Below are 20,495 nucleotides of genomic sequence, written 5' to 3' on the forward strand. Positions count from 1 at the left end.
TGGATAAAAGAGTCTTTAAAGCAGAAGTCCAAGAATAATGAGCCCCTTTATTCTCTTTGTTGCCAACAAGGAAAAGTCAAGCTTCCACGTCCAATGCCTACTCCTCACTTTTTAGAAAATTTGCTTGACCCAACTAAAGGCCAAACAAGCTTATTGTTTAGACAGAACATTAGAGCTTATAATTCAATGTTTGCATTTACTTCAATGGGAGCTAAAGTTGATCACACAGTTAACAATCAGTCAGGCCCTTACATTTTTAAAATTAGTGGTCAAGTGCATCATTTAATGGGCTCTTTGTTACCCCCTGATGGTGAATGTCCAAGGTTTGCACAACTATATGTGTATGACACTGCTAATGAAATTGGAAATCGTCTCAATGCTGTTAATTGTAAGGAAACAAATATGAAGCTTGATCAAAATATTGTCAAAGGTTTGATCAACATGTTCAATGAATCAAATGAATTGGTTCAAGTGTTTCGAACAATTAGAGATAAATTTGAAAACAATTCTCTTCCTTCTTTGAAAATAACTATATTGGGTAGGCAATTAAATGATGATAAACAATATGGACAGCCTATATGTGATGAAATTGCTGGTTTAATAGTGGGTGATATTGGTCAATTTGACTCAAATAGAGATATTGTCATAGAGTTTAAAGATGGTGAACTAAAACGTGTGACAAAATTAAATCCAAAATTTATGTCTTTACAATATCCCATTCTTTTTCCATATGGTGAAGATGGATACAGACCTGATTTAAAATTGAATATTCCCTCAAACAATCGCCCATGTAAAAGAGGAAGAGTGACTATGAGAGCATTTATAGCCTATCAAATTCAAGAAAGGGAGTCTCAAGTAGATACATTGTTAAAAGGAGGAAGACTTTTTCAACAATTTTTGGTGGATGCTTATGCAACACTTGAAGATGATCGATTGGATTACATTAGAAAAAATCAAAAAAAATTACGAAGTGAGGTGTATAAAGGTATTTATGACGCTGTATCAAAAGGTGATCATGATGCTGATAACATAGGCAAAAAAGTAATATTACCTAGCTCATACACAGGAAGCCCTAGATATATGCTTAACAACTATCAAGATGCAATGGCTATTTGTAGACAATTTGGTAATCCTGATTTGTTCATAACATTCACTTGCAATATCAAATGGCCTGAAATTGTGAGAGAATTTGATATAAAACCTGGATACAAGTCAGAGGATAGACTAGATATCATTTCTAGGGTTTTTAAGATGAAACTTGATGATATGATTTGCTACATAAAATCAGGAGAACCTTTTGGAGAAGTTGAAGCAGGTGAGTTTAAGAAATAATTTTTTTTTCTCAATTTCTTTCTTTTAATCTTTACAATGAAATTGACTGTGGTTTATATATTTCCTAACTTGATTGCAAACAGATGTTTGTACAATCGAGTTTCAGAAAAGAGGGTTGCCTCACACTCACATCTTAATTTGGTTAAAGAAGCCTTACAAATGCTACTCTGCTGATGACATAGATTCCATCATTTCAGCTGAAATACCAAATAAAAATTCAGATCCTCTCCTTTATGAAATTGTCAACCAATTCATGATTCATGGTCCTTGCGGACAACTTAATCAAAATTCTCCATGCATGCGAGAGGGAAAATGTTCTAAGTTTTTCCCAAAGCAATACAAAAGTGAAACAATTTTTGAAACAAATACTTTTCCTGTGTATAGGCGTCGTGATGATTCGTCAAAATTTGTGGTTAAAAATGGGATGCAAATTGATAACAGTTTTGTTGTACCTTACAATTCAAATTTATTATTGAGATACAATGCTCATATAAATGTTGAGTCATGTTGTCAATCAATGCTTATAAAATATCTTTTCAAATACATAAACAAAGGTTCAGATCGAGCAAGAATTGTTTTTGAAGAGAATTCAAACAATGAAATACTTGCTTATCTAAATTGTAGATATACATCTCCATACGAAGCTGTTTGGAGATTGTTTGAGTATCCAATTCATATGAGAGAACCTCCTGTTGAACGATTGCCAGTACATCTTCCTTTGGAACAAACTATTGTTTTCAATAGTAATCAATCACTTGAATCAATTGTTAATCAAAAAGCTTCTGAAAACACAATGTTGACAAGTTGGTTTGAAATAAATAAAATTTTTCCTGAAGCACGAACATTAACTTATGCAGAATTGCCATCAAAGTTTCTATGGGAATCTCGACATAAGATTTGGAAGCCTAGGAAAAGAAAAGGAGGATCCATAGGCAGAATTGCCTACGTGCATCCTGCATCAGGTGAGTTATACTATTTAAGAATGCTTCTCAATATTCAAAAAGGTGTTCTCAATTTTGATGACATTAGAACTGTGAACGGCATTATTCAACCATCGTATCAAGCTGCGTGTAAATGTTTGGGTTTACTAGGGGATGACAAAGAGTGGATTGAAGCTTTAGAAAATGCAGTTAATATTGCAACATCTCGCGAGTTGAGGCAATTATTTGTTACAATGATTTTATTTTGTGAAATAGCAAATCCTCAACAGCTTTTTAATAGTCATTGGCAATATATGTGTGATGACATTTTGTATGAGCTTCGAAAATCTTTTGCAATGCCAACTCTGAATTTACCAGAATTCGAATTAAAAAAATTCTCTTCTATTTGAATTAGAGCAACTATTTAATGCATCATTTAGCTCTTTAAAAGATCATAATTTGCCTATGCCTGATGAAAGAAAAATTTCAGAAATTAGAAACAAATTGTTGAGGGAAGAATTAAATTACAATTGTGATGATTTAAGTAGAGAACATTCTGTTTTGGTAACACAGCTTAATGAAACCCAAAAATTTGTCTATGATTGTGTTATTAGTACTGTGAATGAAAAAAAGTCGGGTCTCTTTTTTGTTTATGGCCATGAAGGAACTAGAAAAACATTTTTATGGCATACAATAATAAGTAAAATCAGATCTGAGGGTAAAATTGTTTTAGCAGTTGCTTCATCTGGAATAGCTTCATTACTTTTACCAAGTGGTAGAACTGCTCACTCCATATTTAAAATTCCTCTCATAGTTACAGATTGCTCAACATGTCAAATTAAGAAAGGGACTCATCTTGCTAAATTAATTGAAAAAGCAGATCTTATTATTTGGGATGAAACTCCTATGAATCATAAACATTGTTTTGAAGCATTAGACAAGTCACTTTCTGATATTTTATCACATTCAAACGATTCAAATAGAAGTGCTCCATTTGGTGGCAAACCTTTTTTATTAGGCGGTGACTTTAGGCAAATTTTACCAGTTATTCCTGCTGGAACAAAAGAAGAGATAATAGATGCCTCTTTAAATAACTCTTATTTATGGCCTTTTTTCAAAGTATTTCAGTTGAAGGAAAATATGAGGCTTTCACAAAAGGGATTAAACAATGATCAAAAGGAAAAACTTGCTAATTTTGCATCTTGGATTTTACAGATAGGTGATGGCCAAATTAGGGATACACTTGATTCAAATGACAAAGATACATGTTGGATTGAAATTCCAGATGATTTACTCATTCATTCATACTCTGATCCTATTCATTCTATTTTTTCAGCAACTTATCCAGACTTTGAAAATAATTTTGCCAGTTTTGAATATTTACGAGAGCGAGCTATTGTTACACCAAAAAATAATATTGTAGCGGAGATAAATGATTATGCAATAGATTTGTTACCTGGTCAAAAACACATTTATTTAAGCTCTGATTCTTTATACTCATCTTCTGGAAATTTTGAGACTCTTAGTATAATGTATCCTACAGAATTTCTCAACACACTTGATTTCAATGGCTTGCCTTCACACAAGTTAATTTTAAAGATTGGAATGCCTATTATGTTGCTCCGAAATTTAAACCAATCTTTAGGTTTGTGTAATGGAACAAGATTGGTTGTGACTCAATTATTTGATAGAATTATTGAAGCTAGAATACTTGCTGGCAGCAACATTAATTACAAAGTTTTCATTCCTAGAATAACCTTGACAGCAACTGAAAACAAATGGCCTTTTGTATTTAAAAGACGTCAATTTCCAATAAGACCATGTTATGCAATGACGATTAACAAAAGTCAAGGACAATCATTGAAACAAGTGGGACTCTATTTACCACAACCTGTCTTCACTCATGGTCAATTATATGTTGCATTATCTAGAGTCACATCAAGAGAGGGTCTCAAAGTTTTAATTACTAACAACAATGAAATGCCAAATACATTTACAAAAAATATAGTTTACAAAGATGTTCTACAAAATTTAACAACAGGTTGTAGCTTGCATACATCTGCAATTAAAAACTTGCATATTACACATTTTGATATATAAACACTTTTTTCCTAACAATATGTATATTTTGCTTGCAGATTTACAAGACAATCAGCATCGTGCCAATTCGTAGCAAGAGTCACTCACCAAGACATTGCAGGGCACGAGTGTACAATTCAGACTCAGGATATGCAGGTATATATTGATTTGATTTCCGTTGTATTGGTTGAAGCTTTGTTAACAATACTAGAGTTGTTAAATTTGTCTGCCATATATATTCACCAAATTATGTCTCAATGTTGTTGTTGCTGTTACTCGGTCATGGGGTTTCTTAAGGTAGATTGTTATCGAGTTTGAATTTTCTATTTTCTTTCTGCAAATTATTTTTTAATTATTATTTGTTTTAGGAACTGCAATTGCATAATTGGATAAGAAAACTAGAAAATATGTTCGATTAGAACAAATAATTTTAATCATATCTTTAATTTATTTTTGCATTCTATCTTGGTATCATGTTGAGTGTTAGTCTTATCTTTAAAGTTTAAGCGATGCTGAGTTTGTTTAAACTCTAATCGTAATTGTAGGTTGATTTGGACCCTAGCAACAATGAACGCTTCCTAGATGTAACTCTTACTAGGGATAACAACATTATCGCTGGCAAGATATATCAGGTGCTTCTAACTCAATTTTGACTTCCTTTGCAGTGTGTATCATTTCCTAATTTTGACTTCAAACTTGATCTTGCTTATAGTTTTTAGTTTTTGAAAATGATGTAAATGTAATAACCGAGGTTTGTAATAGGGAGGGAGACACCATCAATTTGTTGGAATCATTAACCCCGGTTATGAGGGATTTCAGAAGCTATTTTTCCGTTAAGAGGAAATTGCCATATCAGTGCACTCAAAGTAAGTCGCCATTCTCTCATCCTCTTCCTAAATTTTGACTTTTGTGGCTACAAACTACCTTTTGTATAGTTATGTATATGCATGTATGCTTGGTTGATCTTAATTTTCCATATCCAATGTATTCAAATCATGTTCATAGTCAGATTACCATTCTTGATCTGTTGTTTCAAGATTGTCTGACCTTTGGGTTGATAACTATTGAAGCATCATGCACTGCACATCCTACTGCTGATGTCTTAATCAACTTTGCTTCATACAAAAAGTCAATGATTATTCTATGAGTAGTCTTCAGGAGTGCGAAACTTCTATAGTTGTACCTAACGATGAATGTATGTTGATATATCTGCAATGCTCCCACTTCTTCCATGGCTGCTTTTATGCAACCAACCATTAGAGTTGTGGCAATTATTACTGAAGGTGTACCTAAGTTAGACACTAAGCAATTGATCGCATATGCACGGGCAAACAACAAGGATACACCATTGATGCAAAGTCATCTTAATTTCACTAACCTATGAAAATGAACTAGCTATACTAACTTTAATTATCGTATCTTTTGCAAGTTGTCATTGGCCCTGCTACTGTTGGAGGAATTCAAGCTGGAGCTTTTAAGATTGGTGACACTGCTGGAACAATTGATAACATTATTCACTGCAAGTTATACAGGCCTAGATCTATTGGTTTTGTCTCCAAATATGTATGTAGCTAATCCAATATCTTGAACTTCAGATAATTTGGTTATCCAATACCTTAAACATTTAGCGTATTGCAATTGAGTTCATTCATTTTTGTCATGTGCCCTTATGTTGGCAAGACTGTCCAGGTCATGGTACAAAATCACAATGTTCATATGTCCTACCTTTTCTTTTTTGCTTCACTTGCTTGAACATTGATGACTGCCTTTCTTCTTTGATTTGAGTCGATTTAGGTGGTTCCACACATAACTGATGTCATTAAGACATGGGGAAAAGCTATTTCAGTCATTTCCGTTGATGGAAAAGAGCACCCTGCAAATGTTTATGTAGATCATTGGGAGCTTAATTTATTAGTATTTATGTAGAAATAGAAATAATTATAAATGAAACCATCTTATCAGACATGACCTTTCTTTTGTTTGGTTGTGTTTTGCAACTCATCAACAACAGTAAACAAATGAAGGTTATAAGCTCTCCATAATAGGGTAGTCTTTTATTCATTTTAAAAATCATCCGTATGATAGTTGGTAGATTTTTTCTATTTGAAATTTCTTATTATTGTGGTAGAGTTGTGTCAAGATTTCTTTTGCTATATTGATATTTTGCTATACATTCTTTACATACAATTTAATATGTCCATTTATGCTCTCGAAAATTAATAAAATATATATTTTGGTTCTGCATCTTTGTAACAGAATGGACAACCTCCCGTGATTTGTAGGCTTTTAAACCACCAAAAAAACATAAGGGTCTCTGCATGTAAAGTGTGCACAAGTTAAGGCAGGTAAATTTCAAAAACTCATGTTTGTACAAGCTATTATAATTATTATTTTCTTACTATAATTTTGGTTTTAATGATAAATTTTGGATTTGCCCATTTGGGGATTTCCCAGTTCAGAACCTAGGAAACAAGTAGCACTGCTGACGCACTGTTGGAGAGATTATGAACCTCTGTTAAATCACAGTCCAGTGAAGGGATTAGCCCGTTCGACTTTGTGTTTTAGATGAATCCGTTTCGGATTGGGAGAAAATTTAAACCCAGAAAAAGTTGGGTTTCCTGATGAGTTGTCCGGCAGATTTCAGGTGACTAATTTCGTGATTACAGATAACTTTGTACCATGACATTGTGGTATGCTATCGAATCTAATTAGCGATTTTTTTGTATGGTTTTTCTGTGGATGCAGGTTGGCAACAAACAGGTTGATCACATCTTGAGTTTTCCGACTGATTTATTCAATCCTATCAGTTCTGATTCTGTCCCTCCATAACATTTCTAGCACCATCTGCCTTGCTATCATCACAGCTTGGCTTTCATTTCCTCAGGTAAAGTTTCCACCTTTTATTCTTCAGGAAAATAACAAAGATTCCAAATTTATTGAACTATATAGTCATTTTCTGTCAAGTTTATTCTTAAAGTTTTTAATTTAAATTTTTTCAATTTGAATAGGAGGAATGGTGGAATGGTGGATGTCAGAGTTTCTTTTACAGCAATTCAAAGGGAAGAGCTTGACAGACAATGGACTCTTCCCCTATTCCTCCACATTCACTTTTACCAATTTCCAAGAACACATTAAATTCCCTCAAAATATAAGCCGACGTATGGAAAAGCTTCGAATTCCTTGGTTTCCTCCAATTAGTATGCAGAACTCTAAAAAAAGAAAAAAGTGCGGGTTGAATGACTACCCTCATATATACACCGACAGATATGTAAAAAATTAGAATGGTGAAGTGAGGGTTTAATGACCTATTACTCATTTGATTCTATTTAAATAAAGTTCGCTGATTGGGTTCAATGACTTATTACTCATTTGCCGTTCATAATTCTCTGTTTTTCACTCAAACATTGTGAAAATTGAACCTATAAAATATTTCATATGATTTTAAATCCCGCAGCATCGCGCGGGTACAAATTTCTGGTTGTAAACTAAAAGTCAAATTCTAATCTCTTGACTTCGTTCAGAAGCTTGACTTCCAATTTCTTGGCTTGCTGGATGAGTGCCATTAATTTGAATTCCCTCATTTGAAACTATCAACAGAAACACCAAAATCAAACGAAATTATGAAGAATGAATTCATATGTAAAAACTAAAAACAAAAAAAAAAAAAACAAAAAACAAAAAATCACATTGTGGTATCCAGTAAATATGAAAAATAGATTTTGACCTCCTTTCCTAGTGTCACCAGTTCTCTTTGGTGCATCGACTCCTCAGCTTGCTCTTCTCGTTATCCATCTACTTCCGCTCCTCCTCTTTGCATTGATTCAAGATTTCCTTTTGGGCACCTTTTTTCTATTATGACACAATGTACCACAAATTTTAAATGATAATGCACAAGATCTCTTTCTCTTTCCTCCATTCTTACGTTCTCTGCCTCTTTTCTCCTATTTTTTGTGGGCCACCCGCGAGGTTTCCTTAAGGGTGGGGGATGAACGGCGTTATAAGGGCCATTCGCCCAGTACCTCTCATTTGGAACAGGGTGAATATGATGATGATGTGGTAGAAACTAACACACAAATTAAACCCTATAAATTATGCAATCGTAATATGAGCAAGTAGGGATCGTTCTACTCCGGGGATTAGAAGGGATGCTAATCAACACAAGCTAAACTTATAAAACTGAAAACTAAGTTAAACTAACAACAAAACAATGAAGGGGGAGGTTTTTTGGACGAATTCTGACTTAAAACAAGTAAATTGAAGAAACAAATTAAGTTTGGTACGAAAATTGGGTGAAAGCCTAGCTAAAGGATTCTTCTCCACACATAAAACATATGCATACAAATCGATTTCCAATTATTATTCCTATAAATCATGAATGACAATGCCCCAAATTAATCATGAACAACACTAATTAACTCTCAGATTTTCCTAATTTCATTGAATTGGACTCAGCGATGCAATCAAATTATTCTTATCAAGTTCCCTATATGAATAGCATGATAGAGATACATATCAAAGATCATTAAGTTCTATGAAAATCATAAGCATTGACAAGACATTCGTAACTATGAGCTGCATGATACTCCTGCCAGGAATTTACTTAATACAATCATGACTAGTGACCTTTACTACTTGTAAATATAAGTTCATAACGATTATGTGAAATTCCCTTATATTCTAGCATCAAATCCTTGCATGCAAACTAAGTGTGCACCCTTAATCAACACACAAGAACAAGTTCTTAATAAAATAGATAAGTAAATCGCATTCATGTTTTATGAAACAATAATTGGATGTAATCAATTTTTATAAAACATATGTTCATGGATTCGAATTCACCTCTAGCTAAAAAGAAATTTAGTTACACATGTTCGTCATAACTAAATAAAAACAATCTAATTTAAACATTGAAACTAAAACTAAGGATAAAAAGAACCTAGAAAAGCTCCAGCAATGGCAGATTTGGCTCCTCCTCTCCTCCCAAGGCTGCAGGACACCTCTATTTCTCTCTATTTTTTCTGTCTTTTTTTTTTCCCCCTGAAAGCTGGGGCAATAACTTGTATTTATAGGGCAAGGGCATGGCCTACTTTGTGGTGGAAAAGGATTGAGTTGTTTGCATTGTTTTAGGACTCCTTAAATCAGATTAGAAGTGGTTGAATGTGATAAGGAATCCCCCTTGTAGCTGGAGCTAAGGTAAGATAGAATAAGGATAAGATAGGATAATGTTTGGATAATATGGGATAAGATAGGATAAGACGGGATAAGATAGGATAAGACGGGATAAGATAAGATAAGGTTGGATAAGATCTCCTTGTTTTCAGCTGATTCCTTGTATTCCAAGCCTTAATTTAATTCTTCCAGATTTGTAGCACATTTTTAGCATTATGCTCCATACACATGCTATCCAATCCAAGTCCAAAACTGCTTCAAATTGCTCCTTTTGGCCATTTACTGTCATCTTCACCAATTGCACCTACAATTACACGAAAATAAACTAAATCACTATAATAAATGGAACTTAACTAAGTAAATGCAAAGAAATAAGATAACAAAGTCGCATAATTATGCTCCTGTCAAATTCGCCCACACTTAGCTTTTGCTAGTAGAAAGAAAACAAAAAAAACCTAAACCTTCCAACAATTGCCTCAGGGATTTCAAATGGAACATGACATTTTAAAAATCACTACTCACATAGATTTTAGCCATCCTTACTCTTGAGTATACACTTAACCGCAGTCACCATTCACTAACTCCCATTTAATCAATTAAAACAATATTTGAAAGTAGTAACATGCCTTAGAGATTTCACTCAATTCCTCACCGGATATACTCTCTATTTTCACACATATTTTATGACTACACTCCCTATACTAAGTATATGTGAGAAGATTGATGTAAACATGTAGACTAGCACTCACAAATGTTATAACAAAGAAGGCACTTTTTGAAATTACTAATACAAACATGCATATGATCTCATGAACGGAATGCCACTAATTAGAAGCCAGAACCAGGGATTCCATATGCTCATACCAATTTCAAACTCCACATATTGAAACACATAACAATCAAGATAAAAGTCTAAGGGTTGTAATAGGGCTAAGGTATTGGCTAACAAAGAAAGGTTAAGGATAAACAAAGGTTCTTAAAGTGATAGTAAGCAAAGTAATGAAATCAACACTTAGAATTCAACTTTTGATTGCAGCACCTAACTGTAAACACAAAGGGGAGATTCATACAACTTTAGGGTCAGATTCACATTTTTGGACCATTCTTCAGCAACCAACACTTATGAACTCATTCTTACTTCTTTCTCAACCTCTTTTTTTCTTTTCTCAACTTTTTTTTTTCAACGTTTTTCTTTTATTTTTTTTTCCTGTTTCTTTTTCTATTTTCTTTGAAACATAAAACATAAGAACTACTTCACCGGAGTCAAAAGAACAAATCCTTCCCCCACACTTATTTTTCTACAAATTGTAGATCAAAAGAAATTCCCAATAAGGCATGCTTCACTATTCTTTAAGAACAAGGGTATGGATATTCCTATACTAGCCTAGGTAGGGATAATGCAAGCTAACAAAGAAAATAAGCCAAATAAGGTTCAAAGGGGTTGAACCTACAATACATATGCAAGGGATAAGGCTTTTTGGCTCTGGTGGTAACTAAACAACTTCATCTTGTTATTTGTCATGCAATCAATTTTATGTTTTGAATGAAACAGGCATGAGTTCTAGTATTTGGAACTAAAATGATGAAAAAGCATTCCAAGGAGCAACCAAGCATAGAAATAATGAGATCATGCAACAACTTTAGAAAGCAAGAATATCACAGATTAATAACTCTCCAAACAAAGAATAGGCTCAAGTCTCAAAGGGTTGTAGTGTTAGTTTGAGTTTCTTCCTTCAAGTATGTTACAAAAACTGATATATTTTCTTTGTGATTACATGTGAATTCATAAATGACAACTACAACTAAGCATTAACCAAAGATCGTATCAAATTTCCGCCCATGTCTGTAACTTTCTTTAACAGTCATGCAATTAAAAACCAAATCCTCATCATTGTGTTGGAAGGTACCCTAAGACACAAACAAGCAACAAAAACGACTCTTTTTGGTATTCTCTCAAACTTTTTTGATTTTCTTTTTCAAAATTTTGTTATATAACACACAATAAAACATTTTAAAATAGTGAATAACAACATTAGTAGTGATAGGTGGTGAAATTCGAAAATAAACCATCAAAAGCATTCTGTTTACTCTCCCCACCCCCCACCCATACTTAAACCAAACATTGTCCTCAATGTTTCAGAACTAAACTTAATCAAGAAAGGCACGAAAGATAACTCGCAAACAAGATTATCATGGCAAAGTAAAAACAATAAAGAGAATGGCAAAAGAGAGCAAATCTGGTTGTAGGTGCCGGAAATTCCATTGTCTCTTTATTTGAACACATGGGTTGCCTCCCAAGAAGTGTTTGCTTTGACGTCTTCCAGCTGGACAACACCTCCATTTAATCCTCACTATGGCCTACGGCATGAAGTTGATCTTTGAATGGAAGGTGATACTTGAAATTATCTAGTAATGGTTTACATTCTTGAGTGGGTGCTTGAATCATTGAAATCAACAACATGTTAGTAGAAAACGAAATTGAAATTTGAGGAGGTGGCTTACCTGTGTGCTGCGACAAGAACTCAAGGACAAAGACTACTTTGAAAGTTTCAGGAATGTTGCTCTTGGCTAGATTTGGTGTGAGGGCAGTGACTTGTCCTGTGTTATAAAATCCAACTTCTTTAGGGATGGTTGTCTCAAGTACATCCTTTTTGATGAATTCTAGATATTCCCTAGCCACATCTTTCTTTTGAATCCTTCTCCTTGTTGTACAAACCTTTTAAAAAAATTTAGCACATTCTGGAACTTGCTTTACTATATCAAGAATCGGGATATTAACTTGCACCTTTGGAAAGGTTTCGAAGACGTCTTCCTCTCTCTCTCTTCTTTCTTGGATTGCAAAAACCTGCAAGGAAAAGGGACATTTGGTGGAATAAGGTTAGAAAGAATTGAATTCGGAACAACCTTACTAGAATTTGATGTGGTGGAGCTAGGGTGGCTGCGGCATTAGGATTGGGGACGATTGGATTATGCGGCAAGGCTTCTTCTAAGCTTGCCATGGCTGAGTCTTCCTTATCCTCTTTGGATAGCTCCTCTTTGTCTACTTCTAGGCTATGGTTGGACACTTGCAACCTCCATACCACTTCTCAAAGTGATCGCTTCATCGATTTCAAAATCTCTCATCAAATTGACACTGGTTGACCTGGAAAGTTCACTTTGTTCTCGAATTTGTCCCATGAATTCAGCGATCTATCCAACTTGATTCTTCACGTTCCCCATCTCTTTAGCTTGGTCTTGTAAACCCTGAGTCAAAGAAGTTAGTGTTTGAAGAATTTTATCATAATCCATTGACGAACCTGAATTTGGTTAGGATTGTTGTGGGGGAGGCTGTAGTGGCTGCATAGGTCTTGAATAAAACTCCTCCGATGGCTGCCAATATCCTTCTTGTTGAACTTGTTGAGGTTCCCTCCACATAAAATTTGAATGATCACTCCCACCTGGATTGTAAGTGTTGGAAAACAAGTTGTTCCTTGATTGATTATGGCCAAGATAACCCCAAGCATTGACTCTATCCCAACCTCCATTCTCAATTAATTGAGGATGTTGATTAGTTTGATATCCTTGCCTATAGGACACACCAAATGTACCCACTCTTTGCATTCTAGACCTTTCGATATACTATGACATAAGAAAAGTAAGATTCGCCATTTGAGCTTGAAGATTAGCAATTGCCATGTCTTGCTTCTCTAGTATTTGAAATCAAAGAAATAAAACAAAATCAAATATCAAAAGAAAAATAAACAAAAAACAAAGTGATTAGCAATTTCACTAATCCCCGGCAACGGCGCCAAAATTTGATGTGGTAGAAACTAACACACAAATTAAACCTTATAAATTATGCAATCGTAGTATAAGCAAGTAGGGATCGTTCTATTCTGGGGATTAGAAGGGATGCTAATCAATACAAACTAAACTTATAAAATTGAAAACTAAGTTAAAATAACAACAAAACAATGAGGGGGGAGGTTTTTGGACGAATTCTGACTTAAAACAAGTAAATTGAAGAAACAAATTAAGTTTGGTACGAAAATTGGGTGAAAGCCTAGCTAGAGGATTCTTCTCCACACATAAAACCTATGCATACAAATCAATTTCCAGTTATTATTCCTATAAAACATGAATGACAATGCCCCAAATTAATTGTGAACATCACTAATTAACTCTCAGATTTTCCTAATTTCATTGAATTGAACTCAGCGACGCAATCAAATTATTCTTATCAAGTTCCCTATATGAACAACATGATAGAGATACATATCAAAGATCATTAAGTTCTATGAAAATCATAAGCATTGACAAGGCATTCATAACTATGAACTGCATGATACTCCTGCCAGGAATTTACTTAACACCATCATGACTACTGACCTTTACTACTTGTAAATATAAGTTCATAACGATTAGGTGAAATTCCCTTATATTCTAGCATCAAATCACTGCATGCAAACTAAGTGTGCACCCTTAATCAACACACGAGAACAAGTTCTTAATAAAACAGATAAGTAAATTGCATTCATGTTTTATGAAACAATAACTGGATGTAATCAATTCATATAAAATATATGTTCATGGCTTTGAATTCACCTCTAGCTAAAAAGAAATTTAGTTACACATGTTTGTTATAACTAAATAAAAGCAATCTACTTTAAACATTGAAACTAAAACTAAGGATAGAAAGAACCCAGAAAAGCTCCAGCAATGGCAGATTTGACACCCCCTTTCCTAGATGGCAGATTTGGCTCCTCCTTTCCTCCCAAGGTTGCGACACACCTCTATTTCTCTATATTTTTTTTGTCTTTTTTTTTTCTTCCCCTGAAAGATGCCACAATAACTTGTATTTATAAGGCTAGGGCACGGCCTACATTGTGATGGAAAAGGATTGAGTTGTTTGCAGCGTTTTAGGACTCCTTAAATCAGATTAGAAGTGGTTGAATGTGATAAGGAATCTCCCTTGCAGCTGGAGATAAGGTAAGATAGAATAAGGATATGATAGGATAATGTTTGGATAATATGGGATAAGATAAGATAAGACTGGATAAGATAGGATAAGGTTGGATAAGATCTCCTCGTTTTCATCTGATTCCTTGTCTTCCAAGCCTTAATTTAATTCTTCCATATTTGTAGCACATTTTTAGCATTATTTGTCACCAAAAAACGTCCATCCATTATGCTCCATACACATGCTATCCAATCCAAGTCCAAAACTGCTCCAAATTGCTCATTTTGACCATTTATTGTCATCTTCACCAATTGAACCTACAATAACACGAAAACAAACTAAATCACTATAATAAATGGAAATTAACTAAGTAAATGCAAAGAAATAAGATAACAAAGTCGCATAAATATGCTCCTATCAGATGAGTATGATGCCACATACTTCTCTTTGATGAAGAATTCATGACAATAGCCTTCTAGTTGCCTCACTTCCATATAATGCATGCACACACATGTTTACATGAAATTCCACTAATTTTCCGTTCCATACAACTACAATGACTAGTAGGCATTCGCACAGTGTGCCTTTGGGAAATGTCTTGCACTTCATACTCGTCTTCACCTATATGGATGTGTCTACAACAATGTCTATATGGAGAGTGTAGAAATATGTTTGCAACGACGTCAATAACACCGTTCAAGTATAACACAACTTTGTCGGCAAAATTCCTTTAATCAAAGTATGTTAAAGAAAAACAAAATAATAATAAGACTATTACCTTTTGTCTATTTGACATAAGGGTCCATGGAATGTTGTCTTTTACGATCGCCAATCATTGTTTCCAAGTGTGTCATGAAGAATGTCCAGCTATTTTTGCATTCTAATTAAACCACTGCCATAACTATTGGAAACAATCCAAAACTGCTATCTAAGCTAACTGTTGTTAATAGTTGGCCTCCAAAAGGCCTTTTCAAGAAGCATCCATCAACTTCAATAAAGGGCCTACATCCATTCACAAAATGATCTCTCACTGATACAAAGAAAACGAAGAAATGCTTGAAGACAGGATACCCCAAGCTTCTGTCAACTTGAATTCTTATCAATATAACATATAACTTACATATCCTATTCGGGAAGATCCATACATCGAAATTCCGATCCGTAAGTTTCTAACATCCTCAAATATTACGTATCGGAATTTCGGTAGTCGATTGCTATAATAATCAAGCGGCGGACCTTAATGAAACTACGTTCAAATGACGGAAATTCATCAATCGGACTTCACCAATGGAATCAAGGTATTCAAAGTTAGCCTCCGAAGGTCAGGGAATGTCTCGGCCCACACGCTGCCACAGGTGGCGATTGGCAACCCCAACTCGTTGGAAAATTCAACTATTTCTAAAAATTCTCAAAGTTCACAAAAATGAAAATCTCAATGATTAGAGCAACTTCCATACCTGTGACTAAGGCTAATTTGGTTGGGAAAAGCCCCAATTTCACGAAAACCCACTAGATTCCTAACATGGGTGAACCTCGATTCGTCCTCTCCGGTGCTCCAACATCCTAAATCTTGTTTGGGTCTTGTTACTGGGCTCAAGAGGAGCTGGATGTAGGTAATGGTCGACGGAGGGGCTTATAGAAACGACAGATTTTGTCGCTGTGGCTTGGGACACCCTCGAGGCAAGTCCGTCAGGAAACAAGGCAAATTCCTCTCAAATTTAGGTGGAAAACCGAAGAGGGAGTAATTTAATGATGATTGGTGAGGGTGGATTCTCTCAATTCATCGAAAATTTGATGAATTGCGCTCGAAAAACCAACCGGGTCGAGCAGGATTGTCGGGTCAAGGAGGAGCCGGTTCGGTTCCCCTCCTTCTTCTCCTCCCTTGATTCCCTCATTTCTCTCTTCTCTGATTGGTCACCTTCTCATCCCTCCTTTCCTGATTAGTCTAGTTCCTCCCTCCTTTCTCTCCTTCATACTCCATCTCCACCGCCCATCTTTTCTGTCTTTAAATCTGGGCCACACACGTGGTTCTCCAGATTAAGCTCGAAAAATCTGGAGCTTTCTAGAAATAATTAATTTACTAAAATTGCCCCCAACTTTAAACGTTAATATCTCATTCGTTATAACTCCAAATCCCGATCCATTTGCGCCCATGCGTCCGTAGTGACGAGTACTGCAAGGATACGCCAAAAAAAAAAAAGAACTTTACGTAACACGACATGGTAGTCAACAAAAGTCAACACTTAACCTTGAAGGGCATTTTTGTAAATTCATTTTTTAAAATTATAAAAATTGTACTAATTGGGGATGGGTTGTTACAATCTACCCTCCTTAAAAAATTTCGTCCCTGAAATTTAAAATAACTTGTTATAAATAAGATACTCGAAAACAAGGAGGAACATATTTATATAAACATAAGAAATCAAGTTGGAGCAGTTACATAAAAGAGAATGTCATTCCACCGCGATTGGATTGCAATTTTTTTTTCTTTCATGCCTCCAAGCTCATACCATCTTCCTTCCTTAATAATATAGTAGTATAATACTTATATAACTCGAAAGGTTGAAAACACCAATTATTATGTAATAAAATAAGGAAATACTTGTATTGAGTTTAAAACCAAGAATGGAAATAACTCACCCAAAATTTTGTAATAGCAAAAATAAAGTAATTTAAGAATATTTGCACGGAAAATCACAACCCAAAATGAAAATGGACCTAGCCAAGCATTCATTGTGTCACGAACTTCGAGGATGAGTCCGAACCATAGCTAACTAATAACTGTTGCCATAGATAAGCCATCTTGCCCACTTGCCTAGTGAACCTAACAATTAAGCCATCGATATTACAGTATGCAGCCTGTAATGCCGATCACCCATTGTTGTCTTAATAAGCTAGTGAGAAGTTCTTAAGGATGCCCAAATATTGTTTTTCTTTTCATGTGCGAGTATGCCTAGATCACCCGATTCATGCCTCAATCGCAATATCGTATTATCCCAGAGCGCACCAAATCAGCACCTAGATGTGTTTCAACGTTCACATTCCCACAACAATGTGACCCTGGAGTGAAGCAGTGGAAATATACATAGAGGCGAACACATATTGCGAAAAACTTCATTCGTGGCTAATCACTAGAGTTGCTCTCCAAATCGAAGGGTATAAGATCTGCAAGCTTAAATTAGATAAACCACATCTCTGACGACATTCTTCAAATGGCAATTGCAGTTCCAAGCCACACTTGGAAAATTAACGTCATAACCACCAAGCTCATAACCTATGCTCATACCTTGACCAATATCATGTTGAATTACTACTCAATCCTCAAAACTGCTTGGAATTCTTCTTGGTAAATCTGGTAAACTCACAAGAAGATTATACTCCAATAGTTCCTGCTAGCATCGATATGAAACTGGCGCACACATTTGCCAAGTCGACCTATCGTGAATTCCTCACTGATTGAGCGAGAACCCATGTATAAAAGGCTAAAAGAATACTCAAGAATTTGAGGGTCAAAACAAGTCCATGAAATCTAAAGTACAAGATATTTGGATTGAATATACAGTTTTGATGTCTGAACACGTGTAAATATTTAACTTAATCATGCGCTAGCAATGAAGGGTTTGGAAGATAACTCATCTTGAACAATAGTTTAAGAAGGGTTAATGGACAGAAACTTAAAATTTTCCTTGACTCAAAATTCACAATAGTTTGTTACAGCAATAGGTCCAGGAATAATAAATCACCAATGGTGACAATTTGCTCGACAGAATGCTGATTGGGTGATTTAAGGACTAACGGTCTAGACTGAAAGTTTTGAAGTCTAAGTGATCCTCCTGGGCAATTTATCAACATCAGACATGATATGGGAAATAGACAAGTGATTCAGAATCAACTAAAATACCTTTAATACCAAGAGGTGAAATTGAGCTAACAAGGTTTCTTTATGATCAAAAAGTAATATCACAAAAGTATTAGAGCTATCAAGGACCAAAAGTGATTTTTTCCAAGATGTTCTTCCATCAAGTGCTACCACTCTAGTACCATCGTCACATGAGACATTTCTAAAGTCTTGACAAAAGTAGACTTCGCAAGAATTCAAATAGGTGGTATTCTAACGGATACTGCCAAGAAATCAAAACTATTTCAGATTTCCGACCTTGAAAGGTTTAATAATGATGGCTGGAGGATAAGGATGGAATTGGTTGGCAAAGTCTCTAATAATACACAATTACCAATACATTAGCCCTGCTTTAGACCATCAACTTGCCTCAAGTCTACATCTTTCCTTGGTAGGGAATTTCTTTACTTTAAGTCTAAGGGCATTCACCCAAGTGCTCTTTTAAGACGTCAACAAGTCGACAAAACTACCCAAAACTTAGGAAAAGCTAACACATTTTTCGTATTCGACGAGGTGGCAAAATTCGAAAATTATGTCCAAGAACCGCAAATGTTGACATCACGCGTGTGATGAACACAATACTACCCAACTTATGCTCTAATACCAAACTGACACACCCCAACCTGGAATGTCCACTAGGACTCCGAATCGAGTTGTGCTAGTCGACATCTGGAAGGTGACAAAGCCATAAAGTATAGTGATGTGGAAAATGTGAATAAATTTAAACATAAAGTGCCCAAAGATAAGAGTGCACTGTGAGTGGAAATGAACCCATTTCACACGTGACGTCAGAGCACAAGTAAAGTACAATAGTGTGGGTAAGGATGATACCCTCAGAGGTAGCCACCTATATTGAGATTAGCCACAAATCCTCGTCGATACGAACTTTCAATAGCTAAAATCTGGAGGGGAGCAAAAATAGAGGTGAGTGGGCCTGAAGATAAAGTTTTTAATAAAAACCTTTTGAAAATGTTATAACCCCTCGCCATAAACGCCGTATAATTTTCTAGAAAATAATAATACATATGTATATAGAAATCATGCTCGAGAGTAGTGCAAAACCAAGTATATGCCATGTCAAGTATCTCAGCAATGAAATAAGTAAGTCAGGTGAAATAAATCAATGTAAAATAATATGTCAGCCGGAGTAACCTAACGTAACATATACGACTGAACCTAGAGCTCATTAAATATGCCTGCACACGAGTCGGAACGACCTATTGTGGTCTGTACGACAGGTTTGTGTGTAAATAAGTACGCTCAAGTGCTACGATCACGTGAATGCTGTATAAATAATCGTGGGTCACCCACGAGTCGGAACCACCTATTGTGGTTTGTACGATAGGGCTGTGCACCAAACTTGGATCCAAGGTGAGTGTGCGGTGCAAGGGATGAACATCAGGTGAAGGACTGTGCCCTGGTCACAGGCAGGAGCACTAACACCGAGGTGCAGGATAATGAGCTCTACATGCTTCTACGTATAACCAGAACCAATGCAACCACTAACATCATACAGTACTAACCTGAAACTTACCTGGCCTCTACAGCGTCATACAATTGTATGTATATACACACCAATGCATATAATAAAATGAAATGTAAGCATGACATGGCACTGAAAAACGTAATTCCATTTAAAACCATTTATGGGAAAATGAAAAACATATATACGTATATATAGAAAACCAAAAGCCCACTCACCTGGAGGCTGCGCTACAACTCCCTGGCACAACATCAAGGCGTCATGAACGATTGGTGCCTAGAACAATTATCAAATCATGTCTTAGAATTCTTATCAATATAACATATAACTTACATATCCTATTTGGGAAGATCCGCACATTGGATTTCTGATCTGTAAGTTTCTAACATCCTCAAATATTATGTATTATAACGCATCATAGTTTGGTGATGATCCAACGGTCGGATTGTCGATTACTATAATAATCAAGTGGCGGACCTTAATGAAACTACGTTGAAATGACGGAAATTCATCAATCAGACTTCGCCAACGGAATCAGGTATTCAAATTTATCCTCGGAAGGTCAGAAGACGTCTCGGCCCACCCGCCGCCGCACGCACCGCCACAGGTGGCTGTTGACCGCCCCAACTCGCCGGAAAATTCAACTATTTCTAAAAATTCTCAAACCTTATAGAA

General features: G+C 35.4%; 1 protein-coding gene and 1 long non-coding RNA gene across 2 annotated transcripts; both read left to right on the forward strand.

Moving 5' to 3' along the window:
* The first annotated feature begins 204 nt into the window (after positions 1-204).
* Positions 205-1,332, forward strand: LOC137744414 (uncharacterized). The gene has a single exon (XM_068484231.1). The coding sequence runs from the start codon at positions 205-207 to the stop codon at positions 1,330-1,332; it is 1,128 nt and encodes a 375-aa protein (XP_068340332.1).
* Positions 1,333-5,678: 4,346 nt separating this feature from the next.
* LOC137744660 (uncharacterized) lies at positions 5,679-7,213 on the forward strand. The gene is made up of 4 exons (XR_011069614.1): positions 5,679-5,894; positions 6,614-6,676; positions 6,786-6,975; positions 7,077-7,213. It is a non-coding gene; the product is annotated as an uncharacterized lncRNA (long non-coding RNA).
* The last annotated feature ends 13,282 nt before the right edge of the window (positions 7,214-20,495 follow it).

The sequence above is a fragment of the Pyrus communis genome, chromosome 9 (assembly GCF_963583255.1).
Source record: "Pyrus communis chromosome 9, drPyrComm1.1, whole genome shotgun sequence".
NCBI classification, from domain to species: Eukaryota; Viridiplantae; Streptophyta; class Magnoliopsida; order Rosales; family Rosaceae; genus Pyrus; species Pyrus communis.

Excerpts from the sequence above, each read along its gene's own strand:
- LOC137744414 (XM_068484231.1), top strand. The coding sequence starts at position 205 with ATGGGAGCTAAAGTTGATCACACAGTTAACAATCAGTCAGGCCCTTAC.